The following is a 21,856-nucleotide window of genomic DNA, read 5'->3' on the forward strand; positions in this document are numbered from 1 at the left end:
CCAGCAAAATTTTTGAAATTATTGCTGAAAATAATGATGATTATCAGTTTTGTTTACACCTCTTATACAGTTATCATTTTTTGGAAGTGTTTTAAATTTAAGTAATTTTTGATTTGCCTATATTTTCTTTTACTTCTATTATCAAATATTTAAGCATTCATATCTTTGTCTTTCTTAAGCAACATTTTTAATGAAGACATATTTTTACTTATGAGCAATGTGTAGATTGTTAAATTTTGTTTTAGCCACTAGGACATATAGAAACAGATCATCATGAATGTAAAGAATTCTTTGTAAATATAATTTCATAGTTAATGGAGATAAAATTTCCATATTTACAGAATAAAATACTGATATTTTCTGTGTAAAGTACTCTAAAATCCTAATACACACAGTCTTTACAACACACATGGTGCTTCTTGTTCATCGTATCACAGTGTTAATAAAAGTAATTATCTAAACTCTTATTAGTGTATATTTTTACACATTTTCTTCTGCATATAGTTAACATTTATTTATTATAGATATACCAATATAGCTACCACTCCTTTCTCTTGGACATCACATGTTTTTGAACTTCCCACTGTTCCTTCTACCAAAAACAATAAATTTTGGTTACTGGTCCCAATGGGAAGTGTGCAGATAGTGTATTAACCGCCTAGCTAATGTTGCAGACAAAAATAATTTTGTTAGCCGTAAAATTTCCTGTCATTATGAAAATAAAGAGAACCACTTGCATGAGCATCAAGAGCTCAGATGGAAACCCAGGTCTAAGCAAAGAAGGGAAAGCAGAAAGGTGGAAGGAGTATATAGAGGGTCTATACAAGGGCGATTTACTTGAGGACAATATTATAGAAATGGAAGAGGATGTAGATGAAGATGAAATGGGAGATACGATACTGCATGAAGAGTTTGACAGAGCACTGAAAGACCTGAGGTGAAAGAAGGCCCCCGGAGTAGACACCATTCCATTGGAACTACTGACAGCCTTGGGAGAGCCAGTCCTGACAAAACTCTACCATCTGGTGAGCAAGATGTATGAAACAGGCGAAAAACCCTCAGACTTCAAGAAGAATATAATAATTCCAATCCCAAAGAAAGCAAGTGTTGACAGATGTGAAAATTACCGAACTATCAGTTTAATAAGTCACAACTGGAAAATACTAATGCGAATTCTTTACAGACGAATAAAAAAACTAGTAGAAGCCGACATCGGGGAAGATCAGTTTGGATTCCGTAGAAATCTTGGAACACGTGAGGCAATACTGACCCTACGACTTATCTTAGAAGGTAGATTAAAGAAGGGCAAACCTACATTTCTAGCATTTGTAGACTTAGAGAAAGCTTTTGGCAATGTTGACTGGAATACTCTCTTTCAAATTCTGAAGGTGGCAGGGGTAAAAAACAAGGAGCGAAAGGCTATTTACAATTTGTACAGAAACCAGATGGCAGCTATAAGAGTTGAGGGACATGAAAGGGAAGCAGTGGTTGGGAAGGGAGTGAGACAGGGTTGTAGTCTCTCCTCAATGTTATTCAATATGTATAGTGAGCAAGCAGTGAAGGAAGCAAAAGAAAAATTCAGAGTAGGTATTAAAATCCATGGAGAAGAAATAAAAACTTTGAGGTTCGCTGATGACATTGTAATTCTGTCAGAGACAGCAAAGGACTTGGAAGAGCAGTTGAATGGAATGGATAGTGTCTTGAAAGGAGGATATAAGATGAACATCAGCAAAAGCAAAATGAGGATAATGGAATGTAGTCGAATTAAGTCGAGTGATGCTGAGGGAATTAGATTAGGAAATGATACACTTAAAGTAGCAAAGGAGTTTTGCTATTTGGGGAGCAAAATAACTGATGATGGTCGAAGTAGAGAGGATATAAAATGTAGACTGGCAATGGCAAGGAAAGCGTTTCTGAAGAAGAGAAATTTGTTAACATCGAGTATAGATTTAAGTGTCAGGAAGTCATTTCTGAAAGTATGTCATGTATGGAAGTGAAACACAGATGATAAATAGTTTGGACAAGAAGGGAATAGAAGCTTTTGAAATGTGGTGCTACAGAAGAATGCTGAAGATTAGATGGGTAGATCACGTAACCAATGATGAAGTACTGAATAGGATTGGGGAGAAGAGAAGTTTGTGGCACAACTTGACTAGAAGAAGGGATCGGTTGGTAGGACATGTCCTGAGGCATCAAGGGATCACCAATTTAGTATTGGAGGGCAGTGTGGAGGGTAAAAATTGTAGAGGGAGACCAAGAGATGAATACACTAAGCAGATTCAGAAGAATGTAGGTTGCAGTAGGTACTTGGAGATGAAGAAGCTTGCACAGGATAGAGTAGCATGGAGAGCTGCATCAAACTAGTCTCAGGACTGAAGACCACAACAACAACAACAACATGAAAATAAATTGCAGTAAAATAACAATAGTTTGTAGCAAGTGATATGTTTTGCCATATTATCATTAATGTTGCAGCATCTAAATTTATACTCATAGAACCTGAGTTATTAAGAAAAAATTAAAATAAAATTAGAATTCAAACTTTCTAACCATAGTTAGTTTTATACCTAAAATTTTATTTTTGCTGTCTAGCGTGTCAAAGTTTTTAGGAATTTTTTTGTATGTAAATCACAATACAGAATGTTAAAGCACACCTTGGTTTAGATAAATGTTTTATTTTTTCTTAAAAGTATTGTTTTTGTTGGTTTCTACAGCTTTCCACATTTGCAGACTGAATAAAGAAATACAAATACAAATATAAACTGAAGTGGCATCATTAGGGCCTGTCATTCAAAGTTTATTACTACTCTCAACCAGTGCTATAATGTGACCAAAAACAGCTCAGCATTCATCACCACAAATTCTCCACATGGCTCTACAAGTGTGACAAACCACAATTCACCCAAAACACAAATATAAGTGACACAGTCTTGTTTATTTCTGTGTTCTAGAGGCAATTACAGTTTGGACAGTAAAAAATTTTTCTTTCCTTGCAGAACACTATTTTATTGTTAAATCAAACTGATAATGTACCATAAACTATTATTTTTACTGCCAGTAATAACAAATTAATACTTTTTTCTAAGATCTTTCCCCGGAAACCGTAAATCACAGTTGACACTGCTGAGCCCTGAACTTGCATTCACTCACATAGTTTCATATCATTTCTCTGATGACTATTACTTACCACTAAAATATTGATGATCTTCTTAAATGTTTCCTTCCTATTGTTTGCATATATCTTATGCTTTGTATTGTCAAACTATCTGTGACCTCATAGGGACCTGTCTATCCTTTGTTATGAGTCTACAAAATAATGAAGCTACTGGAGATGCAGTGTGCATCTGCTGCTAGAGATGCAGTGTCTCTTGGTTTTGGTAACTTGGAAGATTTGAGTACACTCCAGTGGTCTGATATTGACATAATATTACATTGGAAAACTGCAGGTCACATCTGTTCTGATTCTGCTGTGCAACTTCCAAATCATATTGAAAGTCCTAGTTTTATAACTGTGTAGCAATAGCTGAAATTATTGTATTGTTAAGAACAATTTGACATTTTGTGAGCATATGTTATGTGAAAATCACAACATAAATGTAGACATCACTGATGGATTTGGCCTTAGGCCTGTTCCAACTAGCTAGTTGCTTCCTGTGCACAGTAATCTATGAAACAAATCCTGAAGATGCTTGTGCTTCTTTTATTCTATGAGCTCTTCATTTGACCTCATGGGGCTGAGGGGACCCCATTCTAGACCTACCTACCTCAGGACAATCTGCCGGAGGTACTGGGAATTGAAAATGAGGCCTTCTGCACCAGAGGCAGTGATGTTAACCATTCAGCTATGAAAGAGGTCTTCATGAAAAAAACACATTGATAATCAATTTACACAGATTTTGAACTGAAATCTGTGTGAATATCATGAAAATCATGTTGATAATGCAGGTTTCCATTTAAAATTGACACACACTGCTCTCATTATTATAGCAGTGCATAGCTTTTATTAATAACCTATTTATGCCAATGATTTATAATAAATTTTTACTTTACAGATTAATTTCCATACTATACTTCACATATGGTTCGTTTGTGGCTTCAACTTGGCAGCTGCACCCACTAATTTCAGCACAATTGACATCAGCTGAAATGAGAAAGGAAAGTAATGGAACTTTTGAAGGCTTACCTAGAGAGCTGTGGGAGTTTCCTATCAGAGCACAATACCCATTTGATGCAAGGCAGCCATATGTGTACACTGTTGTTTTTCTATTACAAGGAGCTTGTATATTTGTTTCTGGATGCATGATAGTTGTACTAGATATGATGTTTATTACACTGACATTACTCATATGTGGACAACTTGAAATACTCAAAGATAAACTTCGAAATATGAGAAGTATAGCAACTGACCAAAGGCAAAATGAAGATATTGGTTTAGTGGGAAAAGCTCTGGAAAAACAAGCACTGGAGAGACGTAAAATGATCCTGAACTCGAGTACTGACATAACTAAACAGGATGAAAATTTTAATGAAGATCTTGTAACTAAAAAGATAAATCTATTACTTGGTGAATGTGTAGAGCACCACAATATGCTACTGTCGTAAGTACACGAAAATGATGTATAATATCTTTGTTTATTAAGGATATTTAATATTACTTTTATGATGATCTGCACATTTTCATATCACAAATAAATTACACTTTATGGTACATGAACTGTATTCCACAAATCCTACTGAACTGAGTCTCTTGGAACTGCAAAAGTCTGAAAAATGAACATTTTATTTAAGCTCTATGCTTTGACTTAAAGTGTGAAATATTACATCATAAAAATGATAATATGATATGTAAAGAAATACATTGTAAAGCAAGTTAATACATTCCATGGTAGCCTCAGGTATACAGGGTGTCCTCGGATGAAAAGTCAGTATTCAGGGATAAGAGACGAATGGTCATTTGAAGTAAAACTTCATATGGACATATGCCCTATTCCATATAGTTTCTGAGATAGATCACATTTAAAGTACATTGTTATTTATTTTCTGTATTATTCAATATTTTGCCAGACTTACACATGTAACCACAGATAGTAAGCATTGGAACATGTGTTTAACAAAGTATGTAGTAACACTGTTCACGTTTACGTCGCACTTCACTTAGCATAGACCGGGATTGTGTCCTAGTCATGCCCGATGTTCACTGACTGGGCACGGCCCATGCTGCCAGAGTTGTTGTTGTTGTTGTTATGCCGGCAGAGGTCACGTCCGAATTCTCGCGTGCTCTCTGGTGGACGGGACTCTACTTGCGGCAACTACCGTCCATGACGCGCCGTGCCAATGTGCGCCTCCCGCAATCTTTCTGGTGGCTACTGCACTTCTCATCCTTCGGGGGGTGAAGCCACTGTGATCCACTGTGTTGGAAGGTGGAGCGTCGGGCAGGAGCGATGACCTCCACAACCATTGGAAGGCCGGAGTCAAGGGGATCTGCCAACCCTCGAGCCGGAACCTTCGAATACAGCTGGAAGTGACCCACACGAAGAGGCCCCCATCGTCCCACAACCGGAGCCCGGGACAGAACAGGCGACAAGCTGTCGAACTCCGGATCCTGTTCCACCTAGGGAGGGGCAAGACCCAGTGGCGGGGACAATGGGGAAGGGACGACCACAGGTGAACCAGCCTCCTGAGAAACCGGGCCTGCTAGGGGGGCCGGCTCTCGCTGGGGCATCTTGAACAATGGCGATGCCGGTGCTGGAGCTACTGGAGGCTGCCAAGGCTGAGAACCATCGCAGTGCGGCAGAGTCACAGCGGGGAGAGGAGGTAAAGTCCCTTGCGAAACCAACACAGGTGCCGGCAATGGGGAAGCCGGTGTCCGAGAGGTCGGAGGGTGGGTGCCCGAACGTGGACGTAGCTGATTTTGGTGACGACGTACCACCTGGTTCCCCGCCTGCAATGTATAGAGCCGGCGGCCATTTCAGCACAGGACCACCGCCGGTATCCAACGTGGATTGTGACCAAACCCACGGGCCCAGACTGACATACCCAGTGGAAAGCCAGGTACTCCATTTTGTGAAGACTGGCGAGGACCAGGCCGGAGGAGGTGCAGCAGAGTCCTAGGTTGACGCCAATGGAGGAGCTCTGCGGGGCTGCATTCTCCCATTGGTGTGGTCTGGTATGCCGTCAAGAAAAACGTCAATGCTTCCTCCGCAGGAAATTCGTGCACATGCTTTTTCATCTGCGTCTTAAATGTGTGCACCATGTGCTCGGCTTCCCCATTCGATTGTGGATGGAAGGGGGGAGAGCAAACGTGCCGGGTACCCAAGCGCCTACAAAAATCCTGGAAGGTCTGCGAAATAAACTGCGGTCCATTGTCTGAGACCTGGGTGATTGGCAGACCTTCCACAGAAAAGATTTTTGCTAGTGCCTGGATTGCAACTTTTGAAGTGGTTGAGGAGCAGCGAACCACATATGGGAATCGGGAATAAGCATGAATGACAATGAGCCAAAAGCCATTGAGAAACGGGCCCGCAAAATCGATGTGAACACGTTCCCATGCTTGGGTTGCCAGCGGCCATGAAGAGAACGCTGCCCTGGGAGATGCTTGTTGGCTCGCACACTGGGAACAGGCAGCCACCAAGTGCTCAATTTCTCTGTCAATACCGGGCCAGTACACATGTCTGCGAGCCAAGGTTTTAGTATGGGAAACACCCCAGTGCCCCGCATGTAATAACGTGAGGACCTCCCTTCGTAAACTTGCAGGAACAACCACGCGAGGAGCAGTAACATTGGTAGCCAGAAGGAGAACTCCTTCCAAGACCGAGAGGCGGTCTCGTAGAAGAAAATAATTACGAAAATGGTCCGAGTCCCGGCCCGGAGGGCGGGATGACCACCCCTGCTGAATGAAGCGAACTACTTGCCGGAGAACCGGGTCAGCTGCCATTTCTCTGGTGACTCGAAAACTAGTGATCGGGAAGCCATCAACCGCTTGGCGGGATGCCACATCCAAATGAAAACACATAATCTCCTCTCGATCGAACGTAGGATCCGGGCCCACCGGAAGACGGGAAAGAGCATCAGCGTTGGCATGCTGTCCTGTAGGGCGAAAATGAATGTCATAATGGTACTTAGAGAGGAACAAGGCCCAGCGCTGTAGTCTGTGGGCCGCCCTATCCAGAATCTGAGAGGCGGGGCCAAATAACGATATTAACGGCTTATGGTCAGTGATTAACTGAAACTTCGTGCCATACAAGAAAGGGTGAAACTTGCTAACAGTGTAGACAATGGCCAAAGCCTCTTTTTCCACCTGGGAGTAATGGGCCTGCGCGGGACTAAGCGTTTTAGACGCAAACGCCAGTGGTTGCTCGGAACCATCTGCGTTGCGATGGGCCAGGACCACCCCCACCCCATACTGTGAAGCATCTGTAGCCAGGACCAACGGCTTATGGGGATCAAAAGTAGCCAAACAAGGGGCTGACGTTAGGAGGCCCTTCAACGAGGTGAACACTCGCTCACATGCAGGCGACCAATCAAAAGGAACACCCTTGCACAGAAGGCAGTACAGGGGGTGGGCTATAGTGGAAGCCCTGGGAATGAACCGGTGGTAATAGGCTATCTTGCCTAAAAAAGCTTGTAACTCTCTCAGCGAAGCGGGCCGAGGAAGGTTGACGATACCTTGGACCAAACTTCCTAGTGGCTGGATGCCGTGCCGAGAGATGGTGTAGCCCACATACTCAATGGACGATTGGAAGAAGGTTGACTTATACAGGATGCAACGCAAGCCCACAGACCTGAATTTGAGAAAGAGGGTGCGAAGGTTGTGCAAGTGTTCCTTCGTGCTGCGGCCTGTGTCAATTATGTCATCCAGGTAATTAATACAATGAGGGATTGTCGACGTGACATGCTCAAGATAACGCTGGACTATCGCCGGGGCACTGGATCTTCCAAAGGCCAACCGCTGGTATTGGTAAAGGCCAAACGGGGTGCCGACGACCGCCAGCCGTTTGGAGTCCTCATCAAGTGGTATCTGATGATAAGCCTCCGACAGATCGATTTTCGAAAAATATTGGCCTCCCACCACGGTGGAGAACAATTCATCAGCACGAGGCAAAGGATAGGTGTCCACCACCAATTGGGAATTAATGGTGGCCTTGAAATCGCCACAAAGACATAATTTTCCCGAGGGCTTCCTTACAATAACGAGGGGCGAAGCCCACTCACTGGAAGAAATGGGAAGAACAACCCCTAGGGCTGTCAGCCAGTCTAGCTCTTCCTTTACCTGAGGGCAGAGAGCCAAGGGGACCTGCCTTGCGCGTAGAAAACGCGGGCGAGCCGACGCCTTCAACGTTAAATGAGCTTCAAAATCTGAAACACGCACCAGGCCCTCCTCAAAAATATCTGGAAAGTCTGAGATCAAAGATTCCAATGATTGATAGGGAACGTCTTCGGAGACCAACTGTATGGTGCCAGCGATAGAAAAACCGAAAGCTTGAAAGGCATCCGGGCCAAAAAGGTTAGCGGAGCTCGCATCACTGACAACAATAAAAGTAATAGGCCGAGTGACTGATTTGTAAGTCACGTCGGTAGTGAATTGACCCAGTAGGGGAATGAACTGTTTACCATAACCGCGTAGACGCCGGTAAACTGGCACCAATGGGGGCGATCCGAGGTCGGAATAAGTTAGTGCATTCAACAACGAAACTGCCGCGCCCGTATCTACTTGCAGTTGTAACCAGCGCGACCGAACCGACACCTCGATAAAGAGTTTGTGTGCCAATGCTTCGGGAGCCTGGCCCGATGAAACTTCGTGAATGTCAACGTCCATGTCCTCTGTACCTGCTTCCTTCGATTCTTTTGAGGCTGAGCGGCAAACTTTAGCAATGTGACCTTTTTTTATAACATTTGCGACAAACAGCCCAACGCTGGGGGCACTCTGACTAATCATGATGTATATAGCATGACGCACAGGATGGCAACAAGGGCCGGCAGCCGGAATTCTGTTTACATGCCGTGCGGGAGCGGCCGTAATGACCGGATTGTACCGCTCGCACGTCATCCACCCCAGACACAGTGGACGTGGCCCCACCGCCCTGAACCGCCGCGACATCGCACCATGCTTCCAGCTGTTGACCTGCTGCGTGAGAGACTTCACACGATTGAGCAATGGACAGGACTTCCTCGAGGGAAGGGTCTTCTAACTGCAGGGCCCATTGCCAGACCTCCCTATCAGGGGCCGAACGAACAATGACGTCGCGTACCATAACGTGGGCATACGACTCTCGCGACTACTCCGTGACAAAATGACACTTGCGACTAAGACCGCCCGGTAAGACTGATGGGGCTGTTTCTTGCATTGATAGAACTCGACCCTACCCACCACAACATGCATGCGGCGGCGATAATATGAAGACAGCAATGAACACAATGCGTCAAAAGACAAGGACGAGGGTTCCTGCAATGGCGCTAGCTGCCGCAAAACTTGATACAGTAAGGGAGATATCCAAGACAAGAAGAGAGCACGACATACCTCGGCATCAGCAACATGAAACGCCTGGAAATGCTGCCGAAGGCGATGTTCATACGCGTCCCAATCCTCCGCCGTCTCGTCATACGGGGAAAAGGGAGGAGGGAATGGCACTGGAGCAGACGGCTTGGAGAGCAACGCCAGAAGCACTTGTTTCATGGTGGCCATGAGCTCTGTCTGCTGCGCAACCAAAACCCGCACCAAATCCCCCATGCCGTGGAGAAGCTGCGAAACCGGAACAACGACGCAACATGCGAAAGAACGACCCTACTCGTCACCAATTGTGTAGTAACATTGTTCACGTTTACGTCGCACTTCACTTAGCGTAGACCGGGACTGTGTCCTAGGCATGCCCGATGTTCACTGACTGGGCACGGCCCGTGCTGCCAGAGTTGTTGTTGTTGTTATGCTGGCAGAGGTCACGTCCGAATGCTCGCATGTCCTCTGGTGGACGGGACTCTACTTGCGGCAACTACCGTCCATGATGCGCCGTGCCAATGTGCGCCTCCCGCGATCTTTCTGGTGGCTACTGCAAAGTATCAATTGAAAAATGAACATTTTTAACACATTCATCTCTAAGCATTATTGTAAAAATCACACTGCAGCTGTTGCATGGTTCATTTGCTCTTTTAAAATGACTGGACATGTTGACATATTACCAATCATGCCCTGCCAAACATTGATTGAAAAACTAACTTTGAAATTGATTTCCACTGTAGCATGTGAATGTTCCTGTGACCACTGATGATTGCTATGGGTATCGCTGATTCCATTCCGTGTAAATGTGACTTCATCAGTGAGAAATATTAATGTAAGCAAATGACAATTGTCATTTAACCAACAACAAAATTCAAGCCAAGTGGCATTGTTGCCTGTGTGAAGATTATGGACACACTGTATGTGAAATGAGTACAGGTTTTTCTCATGTAATGTTCACCATACATGTTTTCATGGGATACTAATATATGCAGAAAGTCACCATGTGGTGGTAACAGAACTATGGTGCGTTGTTTGTTGTTCATCCACAGGTCATTGAAGTATACATTCAGAAGAAAAATTGGATCTTGGAAGAATACCTGTTTCATCATATGTACTAAAAATTCTGTTAAAAACTCTACAATCAGGAATACGATGTGACAGAAAGCCCTGACAATATTAGTCGATAGCAGCAGGAGCACTATCACTGCAGAAGCTGTAAATGTACACCATATCTGCTTATTCTTAATTAGTATACATGTGTGGTATTTTAGCCAGCACGTGTACAAACCTAGTTGATCGATGCTTCTCTGACACATTCTCAATCCCTCGCACTACTTCACTCACAACCACTGTGAGCAACTGTGTGTTCAATAGGTTAGTTTATTGACAGAAAGACATCCCAAGAAATGAGGCTGAAAGCAATGAAGTAGGTTGGGATAGAATAATATATTAGAGATGGTGTGTTGGTAAGATACAGAGGATAGACAAAATAATGTGAACACCTCTACTTACTTGGGAACAGTTTATTAATAAGGGGTTGGACTTCCATTTGCCCATAATAGATCTGTGGTTCTTCTTAGAATACTGACATATAATGATTGTACAGTCTCCAGTGGAATTTTATGCTGCTGTTTGATCAAAACCTTTTCTAACTCCTGTAGTGAGGAGGGAGGCAGAAATCTGCTCCGGACTCTGTGCTCCAATACTGCCCACAAGGGTTCAATAATGTTCAAGTTGGGGGACTGAGCTGGGCAGGGAACGTGCTGCAGTTCAGTTGCACGCTCCTCATACCATGATTTTACTGTTCTAGCTGTGTGAATGAGTTTATTGTTGTCCTGAAATATGGCATCATTGTTGGGGAATAACATTTGAATCATGGGATGCACCTGGTCATCTAAAATGGCTTTAACATGGTGTTTGAGAGTAATGATCAGACCAGCATAATACCATGATATGGCTGCCCTCACCATCACAATTCCACCTCCATGCTTAACTGTTGGAAACAAGCCATTAGGATTGTAGGTTTCTTTTGGCATTCTCCAGAGGTAAACCCAACCCGATGCTGGAAATGAAAATGTTGACTCATCGGAACCTGTTTCCACTGATGAGCTGTCCATCATTTAAGCTCCTGACACCATGTTTTATGCTTATTTGCATTGGTTGTCATCACTAATGGTTTCAATAAAGCAGCACATCCATGAATATTCAATTTATGGGATTCTCGGCAGACAGTGTTGACAGATATGTTGTCTTGAAGATGGCTATTGAGCTCTGCAGTCACTTTAGCTGCTGTAGTTTTGTGTTGTTTTGACACAATTCATGTTAGCATATGATGATCTCTGTCATTTAGTTATGGTTTGTACCCATTATTTATTACTGTTGAAACAGTTGCTGTTGAAACATTCAATAAGTTGACTGTTTTGGTTGTTGCTGCTCCAGCTAATCGGGCCCACCACAATCTGCCCTCTTCAGAGCTCTGTTAGGTTTTTAATTGCACGGAGACCTCAGCCTATGAACGCAAATACAAAGTGTGTACTACTCATAAACAAGCAGCGCTGATGTGTAGTCTGTACTGAACACGCACAGTCCAGCATGATACATGCCTTACCTGCATTGTTGATCATCAGACACAACCATCCCATTGCTGCCACTGTCCACATTATTTTGCCTATCCTCTGTACATACATGTTCACTACTAGCCCAAAAACAAATATACATTAAATGTGTTCTATCTCAGAAATCATTCAGAATAGGGCATGCGTCCGCATGAAGTTTTTTAGTTGAAATGAGTGTTCCTGTCATATCTCTGGATATTGACATTTCCTCCAGGGACACTCTACATCCATGACAACTCTACAGTAGGAGAAATTGTTCAATAGAAACCTCTTTCATTGCTCTTGAGTGCTGTTATATGTAATCAGTCACCTGTCCAAAATGGTACCCACCCACACCCTGTAAACTGTATGTTATGAGGCAACCCATTTCTAACTTAGCTACGGCATAGAAATATGGAATTATACTGCAGACATACACCTTAATAGAGTGCTACTTCTACAAAAAAGAGCTTTAAAGATCCTTCCCGTGAAGTTTTCATACAACACCAATACTTCATCATCTGTTATTTGTACCTCTATAAATTAATTACTTTTTGTGTCTCTCAGAAAACTGAAGAAACTAAATTTAGTGACATACATAATCACAACAGCAGATCTAAAGGTAACTATGTCAGACAAAGAACAAAATTAAAAATGAAAGACTCATACAATGATGGGCTGATATGGTATAATAAACTGCCAGAGTCCCTGAAAAGTAGTAATAAAATAAAATCAAAACTAAAAAAATTCTTAATTGAAAGGTGTTTGTATTCACTCAAAGAATCGTGAATCAACAAATATTAAGAGCTCACTGATTTATTGTAAAATAATATATATGCAACCTACACATATGATGATTCAAGTGTTTTTATAAATCAACAAGACAATTTTATAAAAGATAGAATTTATAGTGTGTGGTAAACTAAGGATTTCTGTTGTGCTAATAAGTTAAAGATTGTAATGTACTTTGACAAACATTATGGATTGCGAAACTTCAAGGGACATGAAAAATGTGTGCCAGACCAGGACTCAACCCTGGGACATTTGCTTTTCACAGGCATGTGTGCTGCTGACTGAGATAACCAAGCATGGCTTCATTTTCTCCAGTAACTCATCTCCTACCTTTCAAACTTCACATTAGTTCTCCTACACAACGTGCTAGACTAGCACTCCTGGAAGAAAGGATAGTGTGGAAACATGGCTTAAGCACAGGCTGAGAGATGTTTTCCAGAAATAACATTCACTCTGGAGGTGTGTGCCGATCTGAAACTTCCTGTCAGATTAAAACTGTGTGCCACACCAGGAATCAAACATGGGACATCAGCTCAGTCGGAAGGGCACTTGCCTGTGAAAGGCAAAGGTTCCAAGTTTGAGTCCTGGTCTAGCACACAGTTTTAATCTACCAGGAAGTTTCATAACTGCACACAATCTGCTCCAGAGTGAAAATTCATTCTGGAGATTACTAGCTTTGTTGAACTACTACCTCCAGTACTAAGTCCTACATGTATTGGACATTCACAAAAGCCACCATATTGATGACTTCACATAAAAAAGTGAGTAAATGAATAAATAAGTAAACCACGTCATTTACAGAACAGTATGATGATCCTGGTGAACATGTTAATGTATATATGTAACAAAATTCTGAAAGTCAAAAAAACTGTGGATCTGAAGGAACACTCATTAAGCTTATTTTGTCACAATGTAATAAGAGTAAATTTCTAATACCAATATTGAAAAATGAAAGAGCAAGTAGATTATCAATAGATGTTTTATGTTTATCAGAAGGTCACTTGGAAATCACTGAAATTAGAAATTTACTGTATAATATCAGATTATTGTAGGCCCTGTAAAGAAACTGAGAAGTGGTCATGTATTCAAAAACTGGTATCAAGTCTCAAGCTCTGCAAGTTAGTGGATATTGTGCCAAACACCTGTTGAATGCTGTACAATAGCATTTGGTCCGAGAACACACTATCTGATAGTAGTGACACATTTAAAGGGCAGCTGACTGAAAATGTGTTTTAAATTTCACATAGCTGTTATAGAACACAAAAAAGATTGTTCAGCATTAACTGGAGACTCATTTCTCTGCAGGTTGTACTATTGATTGTCTGCTTGACAGTACTGACTAAATATACAAGGTGCAACTTAATGGCATTTTAAGATTTTGGGAGATTGTAGAGGATGAAACTTTGAACATTCTAATATAAAAAAATATGTAGCTGGAAATGTGAAATAAAGTTTTTGCAGAACTATGCACTTCCTATGCTTTTGATTGGCTAAATGAAACACCAGAATACTATAGTTTGAAAAATGTTTATTGATATTAGAGCACAATTAAATACTATAAACCAAATCTGTAGCTACACTACTGTGGAGTAAATATTCAATATGATGGCAATCAACTTCATCAGATAATATCAGAAGATATAATGTAACAAAAAGAGTTTGTGAAAGGAAGATGAAAAAGAAAAATTCTAGGTACACTAAAACACTGTCCAATGTGTAAGATAATGTAATGAAGCTGTTAGACATGTACAATAATACCAGGCCTGAAAATGCAAAATCCTTGTATGGAAGATGGAGAAACAACTATAAAAAACAGTTATTGAGGCAAAAAAGTCACACAATGTGCAGTGCATTGAGAGTTCTAACAAAAAATGCAGAGCTGCTTGGAGTCTCATAAACAATGTTGCCAAAGAATTGCTTAATGTCAGAATCATTATCTCTCCATAAAAGTAATGATTACTTTATTAAGTCTGTGGAGGCAGTAAGTCATTACATCAGTAAACCTGATACATGTCCATCAGAGCTCTTAGGAACAAATTATCATGGAACACCCTACAACCATATTCTAAATTTCTCTGAGACTACGCCTAGTATTGTATTAAAAATAGTAAGGAACTTCAAGTCAGCAGATAGCATTGAAATTTATGACATGTCTTGCAACTTGCTGAAGAAAATCATTTACTCTATTGTTTATCCATTGGTGAAATGTATAAATAAATGTATATCACAGGGGTACTTTGCAGAGGAGCTGAAATTATCTAGGACGACAAAGTCAACCCTGCAAGTTTCAGATCAATATCAATAGCTCCAGTCCTAGCCAAAAGAGTAGAATACATCATTTATAAACTGTCTGCTCATTTTGAAAAACTTGGAATATTTAATGTAGCACAGTATGAATTTAGAAAAAAAAACTATCGACAGCTGATACAATAGACACTGTAATTAAATGTATGGCAAAGCAGATTACACTGCAAATAATTAATAGGCTCCAAGTACTGCTCCTTGCAGCTACCCCAAAATTTAGGAAGATTACCCAGTTCCTCTGGTCCAAACAAAGTAGCCTTTAAGTTAAAGTGACATTCCCACCAGGATCCCACGTCTGTCATACACCAAAAATAGCCAACAGTTCTCTCACTCTCCCCACTGTGTTGACAGTGCAGGCCATAGTCCAGTTGTCATGCCGCTTGGATGACAAACCATCTGCTACCCGCTGAAATTGATGCCACCACTTCTGATACCAACTATAGCCAATAATGTCAGAAGGCAGGCAGCACAGGGCTGAAGTGGGTTAGCACACTGGTGAAGGTCCAGAGAGACTCAGATGTCAAAATTAACATTTTATTTTACTTGTACATTTGTGCTACATTTGTGTGGTGTAACAACCATGCCCTCACCCCAATGGGATGACTGGCAAAATGACAAGCAGCAACAAGTATGCTAGTTTTGTTGATGGTGGGATCAACCCCACTGTGTGAGTCAAGCAACAAACCTCTTTTGTCAGCAGCACATGAAGATTGGGCAGAAGTCCAAATTGCTGGTGAAGTGAGCCTGGGAAGGTCTGCTGCACTGTGGGATTAAGTCCAGAGGAGAGACTTAGTGCAGGAAGCTGGTAATACTGGGCTGCAAACAAAACTGCTACAACAGTGATAGCTATTTATGCAAGATGGCAGTGTGCCAGTTATGCCAATGTGCAGCTTCTAGTCATGTTCTCAGCAACACCACTAGAACTAGTTGGAGAAGAAATCGCCTTTCCTGTATGGCAAGAACTATGCATTACTGCAGCAGTGGCAGATTTCAATGAGTGAGCCTGGCCTGTCTCACAATACCACAACAGCTCTGTCTCTATAACCAATATAACAACACTGCTAGTTCTCCCAAGGATCTCAAGCATTCAGAGGGAATGTCACAATCTCAAGGAGCCTTGTTTCCACTTAGGTCTTTTTGTGCTCTGTCAAATTCTTCTCACAGCACTGTACCTCCCATCTGATCTTTACCTACTTCTGCTTCTGTTTCTATACCCTCATGATTAATTTTACTGCAAAACTAGAAAAAATATTACTTTGCACGTGATTGCATGAAAATTGTTCCACCACTTTGAACAAATATGAAAAGAGGATGAATTATTTGTAAAATACTGTTTGTGAATAGTAAGAATTTAGTAGCTTTCATTACTCAACTTATTGTCATAATTTCTTGAAGTTTGGTGTCTTTGTTCACTCATCTTGTAGACATTTGTTCCCCTTATACAGACTCTCCATATATCCCTTCCACCTTTCAGCCCTCCATTCCTTGCCTAGTACTGATCTGCCATCTGATCTCTTGATATTCTTCTGTTTTCTTCAAAGGTCTATTCAATTTTCCTATGGCCAGAATCTATCTTTCTCCTAGTTATGCATGCTTCTACAGCCTTGAATTTGTCATCTAGCCATTCCTGGTTAGCCATTTTGCACTTTTAAGTTAATGGTAATGTGACAGTTCTGTGGTCATCTGTCCAAATGACATACTGTAAGATGGCCCCAGGTGTACACTTTGTTGATTATTTTTCAGCGGATATAATTTTTAATAAAGGAGAAAACTGTCCATCATGTGGAAAAGTTGACATTTATGATCATAGAAAGTGCACCACCACCAGTTTTTCTTAACTACGCAAATGGGAGTTATCCTTGCAACATATCATTAACTTCCAAATCCTTTTCTCCTAAATCTCCATTAACCCACAGTCCACTCACCCTCCACCCAACAGTTTCCCCTTCCTTTGCCCTGTCAGCCTTCCCAGTCAATGCCTCTTTCTTCTTGTGCTACATGCTACCAGTTCCAGTGGCTGTGCATGCCTAGCCCATGCACTTTCAAACCTTCCTGCTCACCTGATCATTAATTTCATTGCAAAATGGGAAAAATCTTACTTTCCATCTATTTGCATGAAAATTGTTCTGCCACTTTGAATGAATATGAAAGTAGGGTGAACTATTTGTCAAATATTGTTTGTGAATAACAAGAATTTAGTAATTTTCATTACCTAACTTATTGTTCTAACTTCTTAAAGTCCGGTGTCTCTGTTGGCTCATCTTGTGCAATGATTTTTGCCTGCAGGAGTGTATTCAGGTTTTGATGTAAATATAGAATGAGAAATGACCAATTGCAGCCAACATAAAATGTTTGATTCCTGTGCCCCTCCACACTGCGTGCAGTGATGCCACTGGCGGAGGACACTGTGGCAGTTGGTCAGGCCTTAGTGGACCATCTAAGGCCAGGATGCAGAACGTTACCTTTGTCTTTACTGTTAAGAAAAGAATAACATCATACAATTTTCAATCTTTTGGAAACATTTAGGAAACAGTCAAAATTTTTAACATTCTACTTCAAAGACAGCTTCTGATATCATTCTTCAGTTTTAAATATAATAGAGGGAAACATTCCACGTGGGAAAAATATATCTAAAAAGAAAGATGATGAGACTTACCAAACAAAAGTGCTGGCAGGTCGATAGACACACAAACAAACACAAACATACACACAAAATTCTAGCTTTCGCAACCAACGGTTGCCTCATCAGGAAAGAGGGAAGGAGAGGGAAAGACAAAAGGATTTGGGTTTTAAGGGAGAGGGTAAGGAGTCATTCCAATCCCGGGAGCGGAAAGACTTACCTTAGGGGGAAAAAAGGACAGGTATACACTCGCACACACACACATATCCATCCGCATATACACAGACACAAGCAGTTGTGGTCATGGTTTTCATGGAGGGAGCTTGCACCCCTTGTTGTTTTGCATGGCACTATCACAGCACAGGCCTACATTGATGTTTTAAGTACCTTCTTGCTTCCCACTGTTGAAGAGAAATTTAGGGTTGGCGATTCCATCTTTCAACACGATTGAACACCTGTTCATAATGCACAGCCTGTGGTGGAGTGGTTACATGACAATGACATCCCTGTAATGGACTGCCCTGCACAGAGTCCTGACCCAAATTCTATGGATCACCTCTGGGGTGTTTTGGAACGCCGACTTCGTGCCAGGCCTCACCAACCAAAATTGATACCTCTCCTCAGTGCAGCACTCTGTGAAGAATGGGCTGCCATTCGCTAAGAAACCCTAGAGCCCCTGATTGAAATATGCCTGCAAGAGTGGAAGCTATCATCAAGGCTAAAAGTGGGCCAACACCATATCGAATTCCAGCATTACCGACGGAGGGGGCCATGAACTTGTAAGTCATTTTCAGCCAGGTGTCCTGATACTTTTGATCGCATAGTGTAGTTTACTTTTGTGAATAACACTCATTATTTAATGTAGCTGGGACAATACTTAAAAGTATATTAAATGTATCTGCAATATTGTAAATATGGACAACCATCAGCTGTAGAATGGAATGGCGACAATGAAAATTTCTGCTGGACTGGGACTCAAACCCAGATTTCCCACTTTTTGTGAGTGGTCGGCTTATCATTTGGCTATCCATGCATGACTCACAGCCAGATCCAAACTTCCATATCTCATCAACTACGTGTCTGCAACCTGTACTCATACATCCATTATGCATGTCCAAATGTACATTGCATTGTAATTCAGAATGACATAGTCACTATAATATTGTACCATATTTAAAAGTTGTTAACATACATGACATGTCATCTTAAAAGTTTTTGTTCATAATAAGATTTTCAAAAACATTTCAGTTTTTCCATAATAATTCAAAAGCTGAATCTTAATCTGCAGTGTGACAATGCTGACTACCAAGTCTGACTTGTCTTTCAGTAAATATTACCCAACAGACACAAATTCTCACAAATACACCACAATGATTCCCCAGATACTTCCAAAACATATACATACATTTCTATTAAACCAGATGGCATAAAAGCTTGAAGTGCTTCTCATGCCATTACTTTTTCCAAACTTTTTTTCGAGTCAGTTACAGTGTGGTGCAAAGTTTATTGCAGACAGCAAAATACTTCCCAAATATGCCAAAATTTGATTAAAATAGCATAACAGTTTCCCATAAAGAGTCAGGTTCTCTAAGTTCAGATACTACAGAAACATGTTGCATCATTAAATCTCATATTATGTAAAACATTTTTTCATAGTTATAGAAATGTGCAAATTTTTATTTTCAAAACAACATAACAATCTCCAAAAATGGACAGCAGATCACCTAAATAAATTCCTTTTTAATCGGTCAGGACAAAATATAAAGCATAGGCATTGTCATTCCAATCACAAAAAAAGGCTTTCCTTAGAATCAGTCAAATAGATGTGTTCAAAATTTCTCATCACTCAACCATAACAAAAATCTATTTTTCTATCACGGAAGCATGAAGCACTAGATATAACAACAGCAAAATCACCTGGAAATAGTCAGAGTCATTAATATTGAACAAAAAATAGTAAAAGGCATCAGGTATCCAACACAGTCATTTCAAAACTATTCATTATCAAAATATGGAAAAATTCTTTACTATATAACACTTCCTGCCATTAATCATTCTACACATTCTGTAGCACCACTCATTTTACAACACAATCAAAGACATAAACAAAAATACATAAAGGCAAAAGCTTCAATTTATCACTGTACACTGCCAATCCTTGCATTATATTAAATGCTCAGTTTGCAACAATCACACATTCACAAAGTGTAGCCTAACAGGACAAAAAATGTTCATTACCAAAACATGAAGATAATCATTTGCATACCTTGGAAGAGGAGCCTTTTTTTAAAAGTCACTGTAGTTTCTGAGACATACCATTTTATCTTGAGAGTTTTTACACCTTTTAATTACTGTATCCTATGGTACCTGTTGTATTTTAATGTCAAGCTTAAACATAATTCTATCATCACATTTTCAACAACCATGTATAATGTTACTGTTACATGTTACATTCACTTTTTCTTTTAAGCCTACAGAAGAGCCCAATAAGTGAACTTTTTTACCACAAAAAAAACATAATTTTGCTTTGAAAGAGTGCAGATATTCTCTTCTTCAATGTAACTAAAAGATACGCATCCTGAAATTTTTCATCAGAAACAGCTATTTTACATAAGTCAACAAACTTTATTATCATGTGACAGTTTCTTTTGATTGATTGTTTTTGAACTACTGACAAAAAAAATTATTTTGGTACTTCTCCCACACTGAATCTGCAAATGATTGTTAAATTTGAATAACTTTTCCCACACAGAATCACTTCTGTAAGATTCTGATGTTAAACAACTTGTGTTATACACAGTGTTGAAAATTATATCATTAGAGATACCTCAAACATTTCCTGTTTATTTCCTTTGACTACTACAAAATTATTTTTCAAAACAAGAAAACAGTTACTTTCTTCATCAACATTTACCACTTCATTCAAAACATTAACATTTTCCAAGGCAGGAAAATAATTTGTCTCTACAACAACCTCATACAAATTATTCACTTTACTATCATTAGAAATATCTACATTATTAAATGAATCATTTAAGTGTTCCTCTTTACTAGATATTATAGACACATCACAGTTTTCAACACTAACTACAGGCTTAGTTTCTACTACTAAAGTATATTTTTGTTCAGTTAACTTTGTGTCGATATTTTGGTCTTTGTCTTCAACATTCTCAATGTGAACTTTTATTTCGTTAGTGTCTACTACTAATGTTTCTACTCCAAAAATTTCATTTTTACCTCTTTCCTTTGTCAAAAATCTCCCAGGTCTCATTTACTGACATTTCAAATATACTCTCCACCAAAACAAAATTATTTTTCATAGCAATACCTTCTATTTCCTTCCCAAGATGTTGAATTACCTGTGACAGTGATTGTTCAAGGTTAATCACTGACTGATTAACACTCATGATTGACTGTCCCCTTTTGTGGAATTTTTCCTGATTTTATTTTTTTATTTAGTCCTTCTAATCCTATATGTATAGAATATATACAAAGGTATTGGACATGGTTAAGTCTTCACAAGATAAAATACAGTTTGTATTGTATTATCATTTAAATATGCCTTTAGTTTAGCCTTAAAACTACTGATTTTATTTAATGATTTAATATGGTTAGGCATATTATTGTAAATTTTTATCCCAATATGTAGAGTGCCTTTTTGGCACCTGTTTCATATGAAGATCAGATTTTTGTCTTGTATTGTATGCATGTATATCTTCAGTTTTCAATAAGATATCTGGGTATCTGTCAATATATTGTTTTATGAAAACTGATGTTTCATAGATAAAATTGCAAGGAAGAGGAAGAATTGACACTTTTTTGAATATGGGTCGGCATGATTTCCTGAAAACTTTTATATTTGTTGTTGCATTGCCCCAGAAGATTATGCCATGTTTATTTACAGAATGCACATAGGAGCAGTATATATTTAACAGCCTGACTTTGCTGCAATAAGTTTTTAAGATCCTTATCAAGTAGCAGGTTTTGCTTAGTTTTTTTTGCAAATATTTAATGTATAATTGTGTTGTTCTGGAGCCAGAGCCCCAGAAATTT

At 40.1% G+C, this 21,856-nt stretch overlaps 1 protein-coding gene across 1 annotated transcript in view; it reads left to right on the forward strand.

Annotated features, from left to right (window-relative positions):
- LOC126095670 (odorant receptor coreceptor-like) overlaps positions 1–21,856 on the forward strand; it is a 186,462-nt gene that overhangs the window by 38,760 nt on the left and 125,846 nt on the right. The window contains exon 2 of the mRNA XM_049910426.1: positions 4,053–4,598. Coding sequence (XP_049766383.1) covers positions 4,053–4,598 — 546 coding nt within the window. The remainder of the gene's footprint in view (positions 1–4,052; positions 4,599–21,856) is intronic.

This window comes from Schistocerca cancellata, chromosome 8 (genome assembly GCF_023864275.1).
Source record: "Schistocerca cancellata isolate TAMUIC-IGC-003103 chromosome 8, iqSchCanc2.1, whole genome shotgun sequence".
Lineage (NCBI taxonomy): Eukaryota > Metazoa > Arthropoda > Insecta > Orthoptera > Acrididae > Schistocerca > Schistocerca cancellata.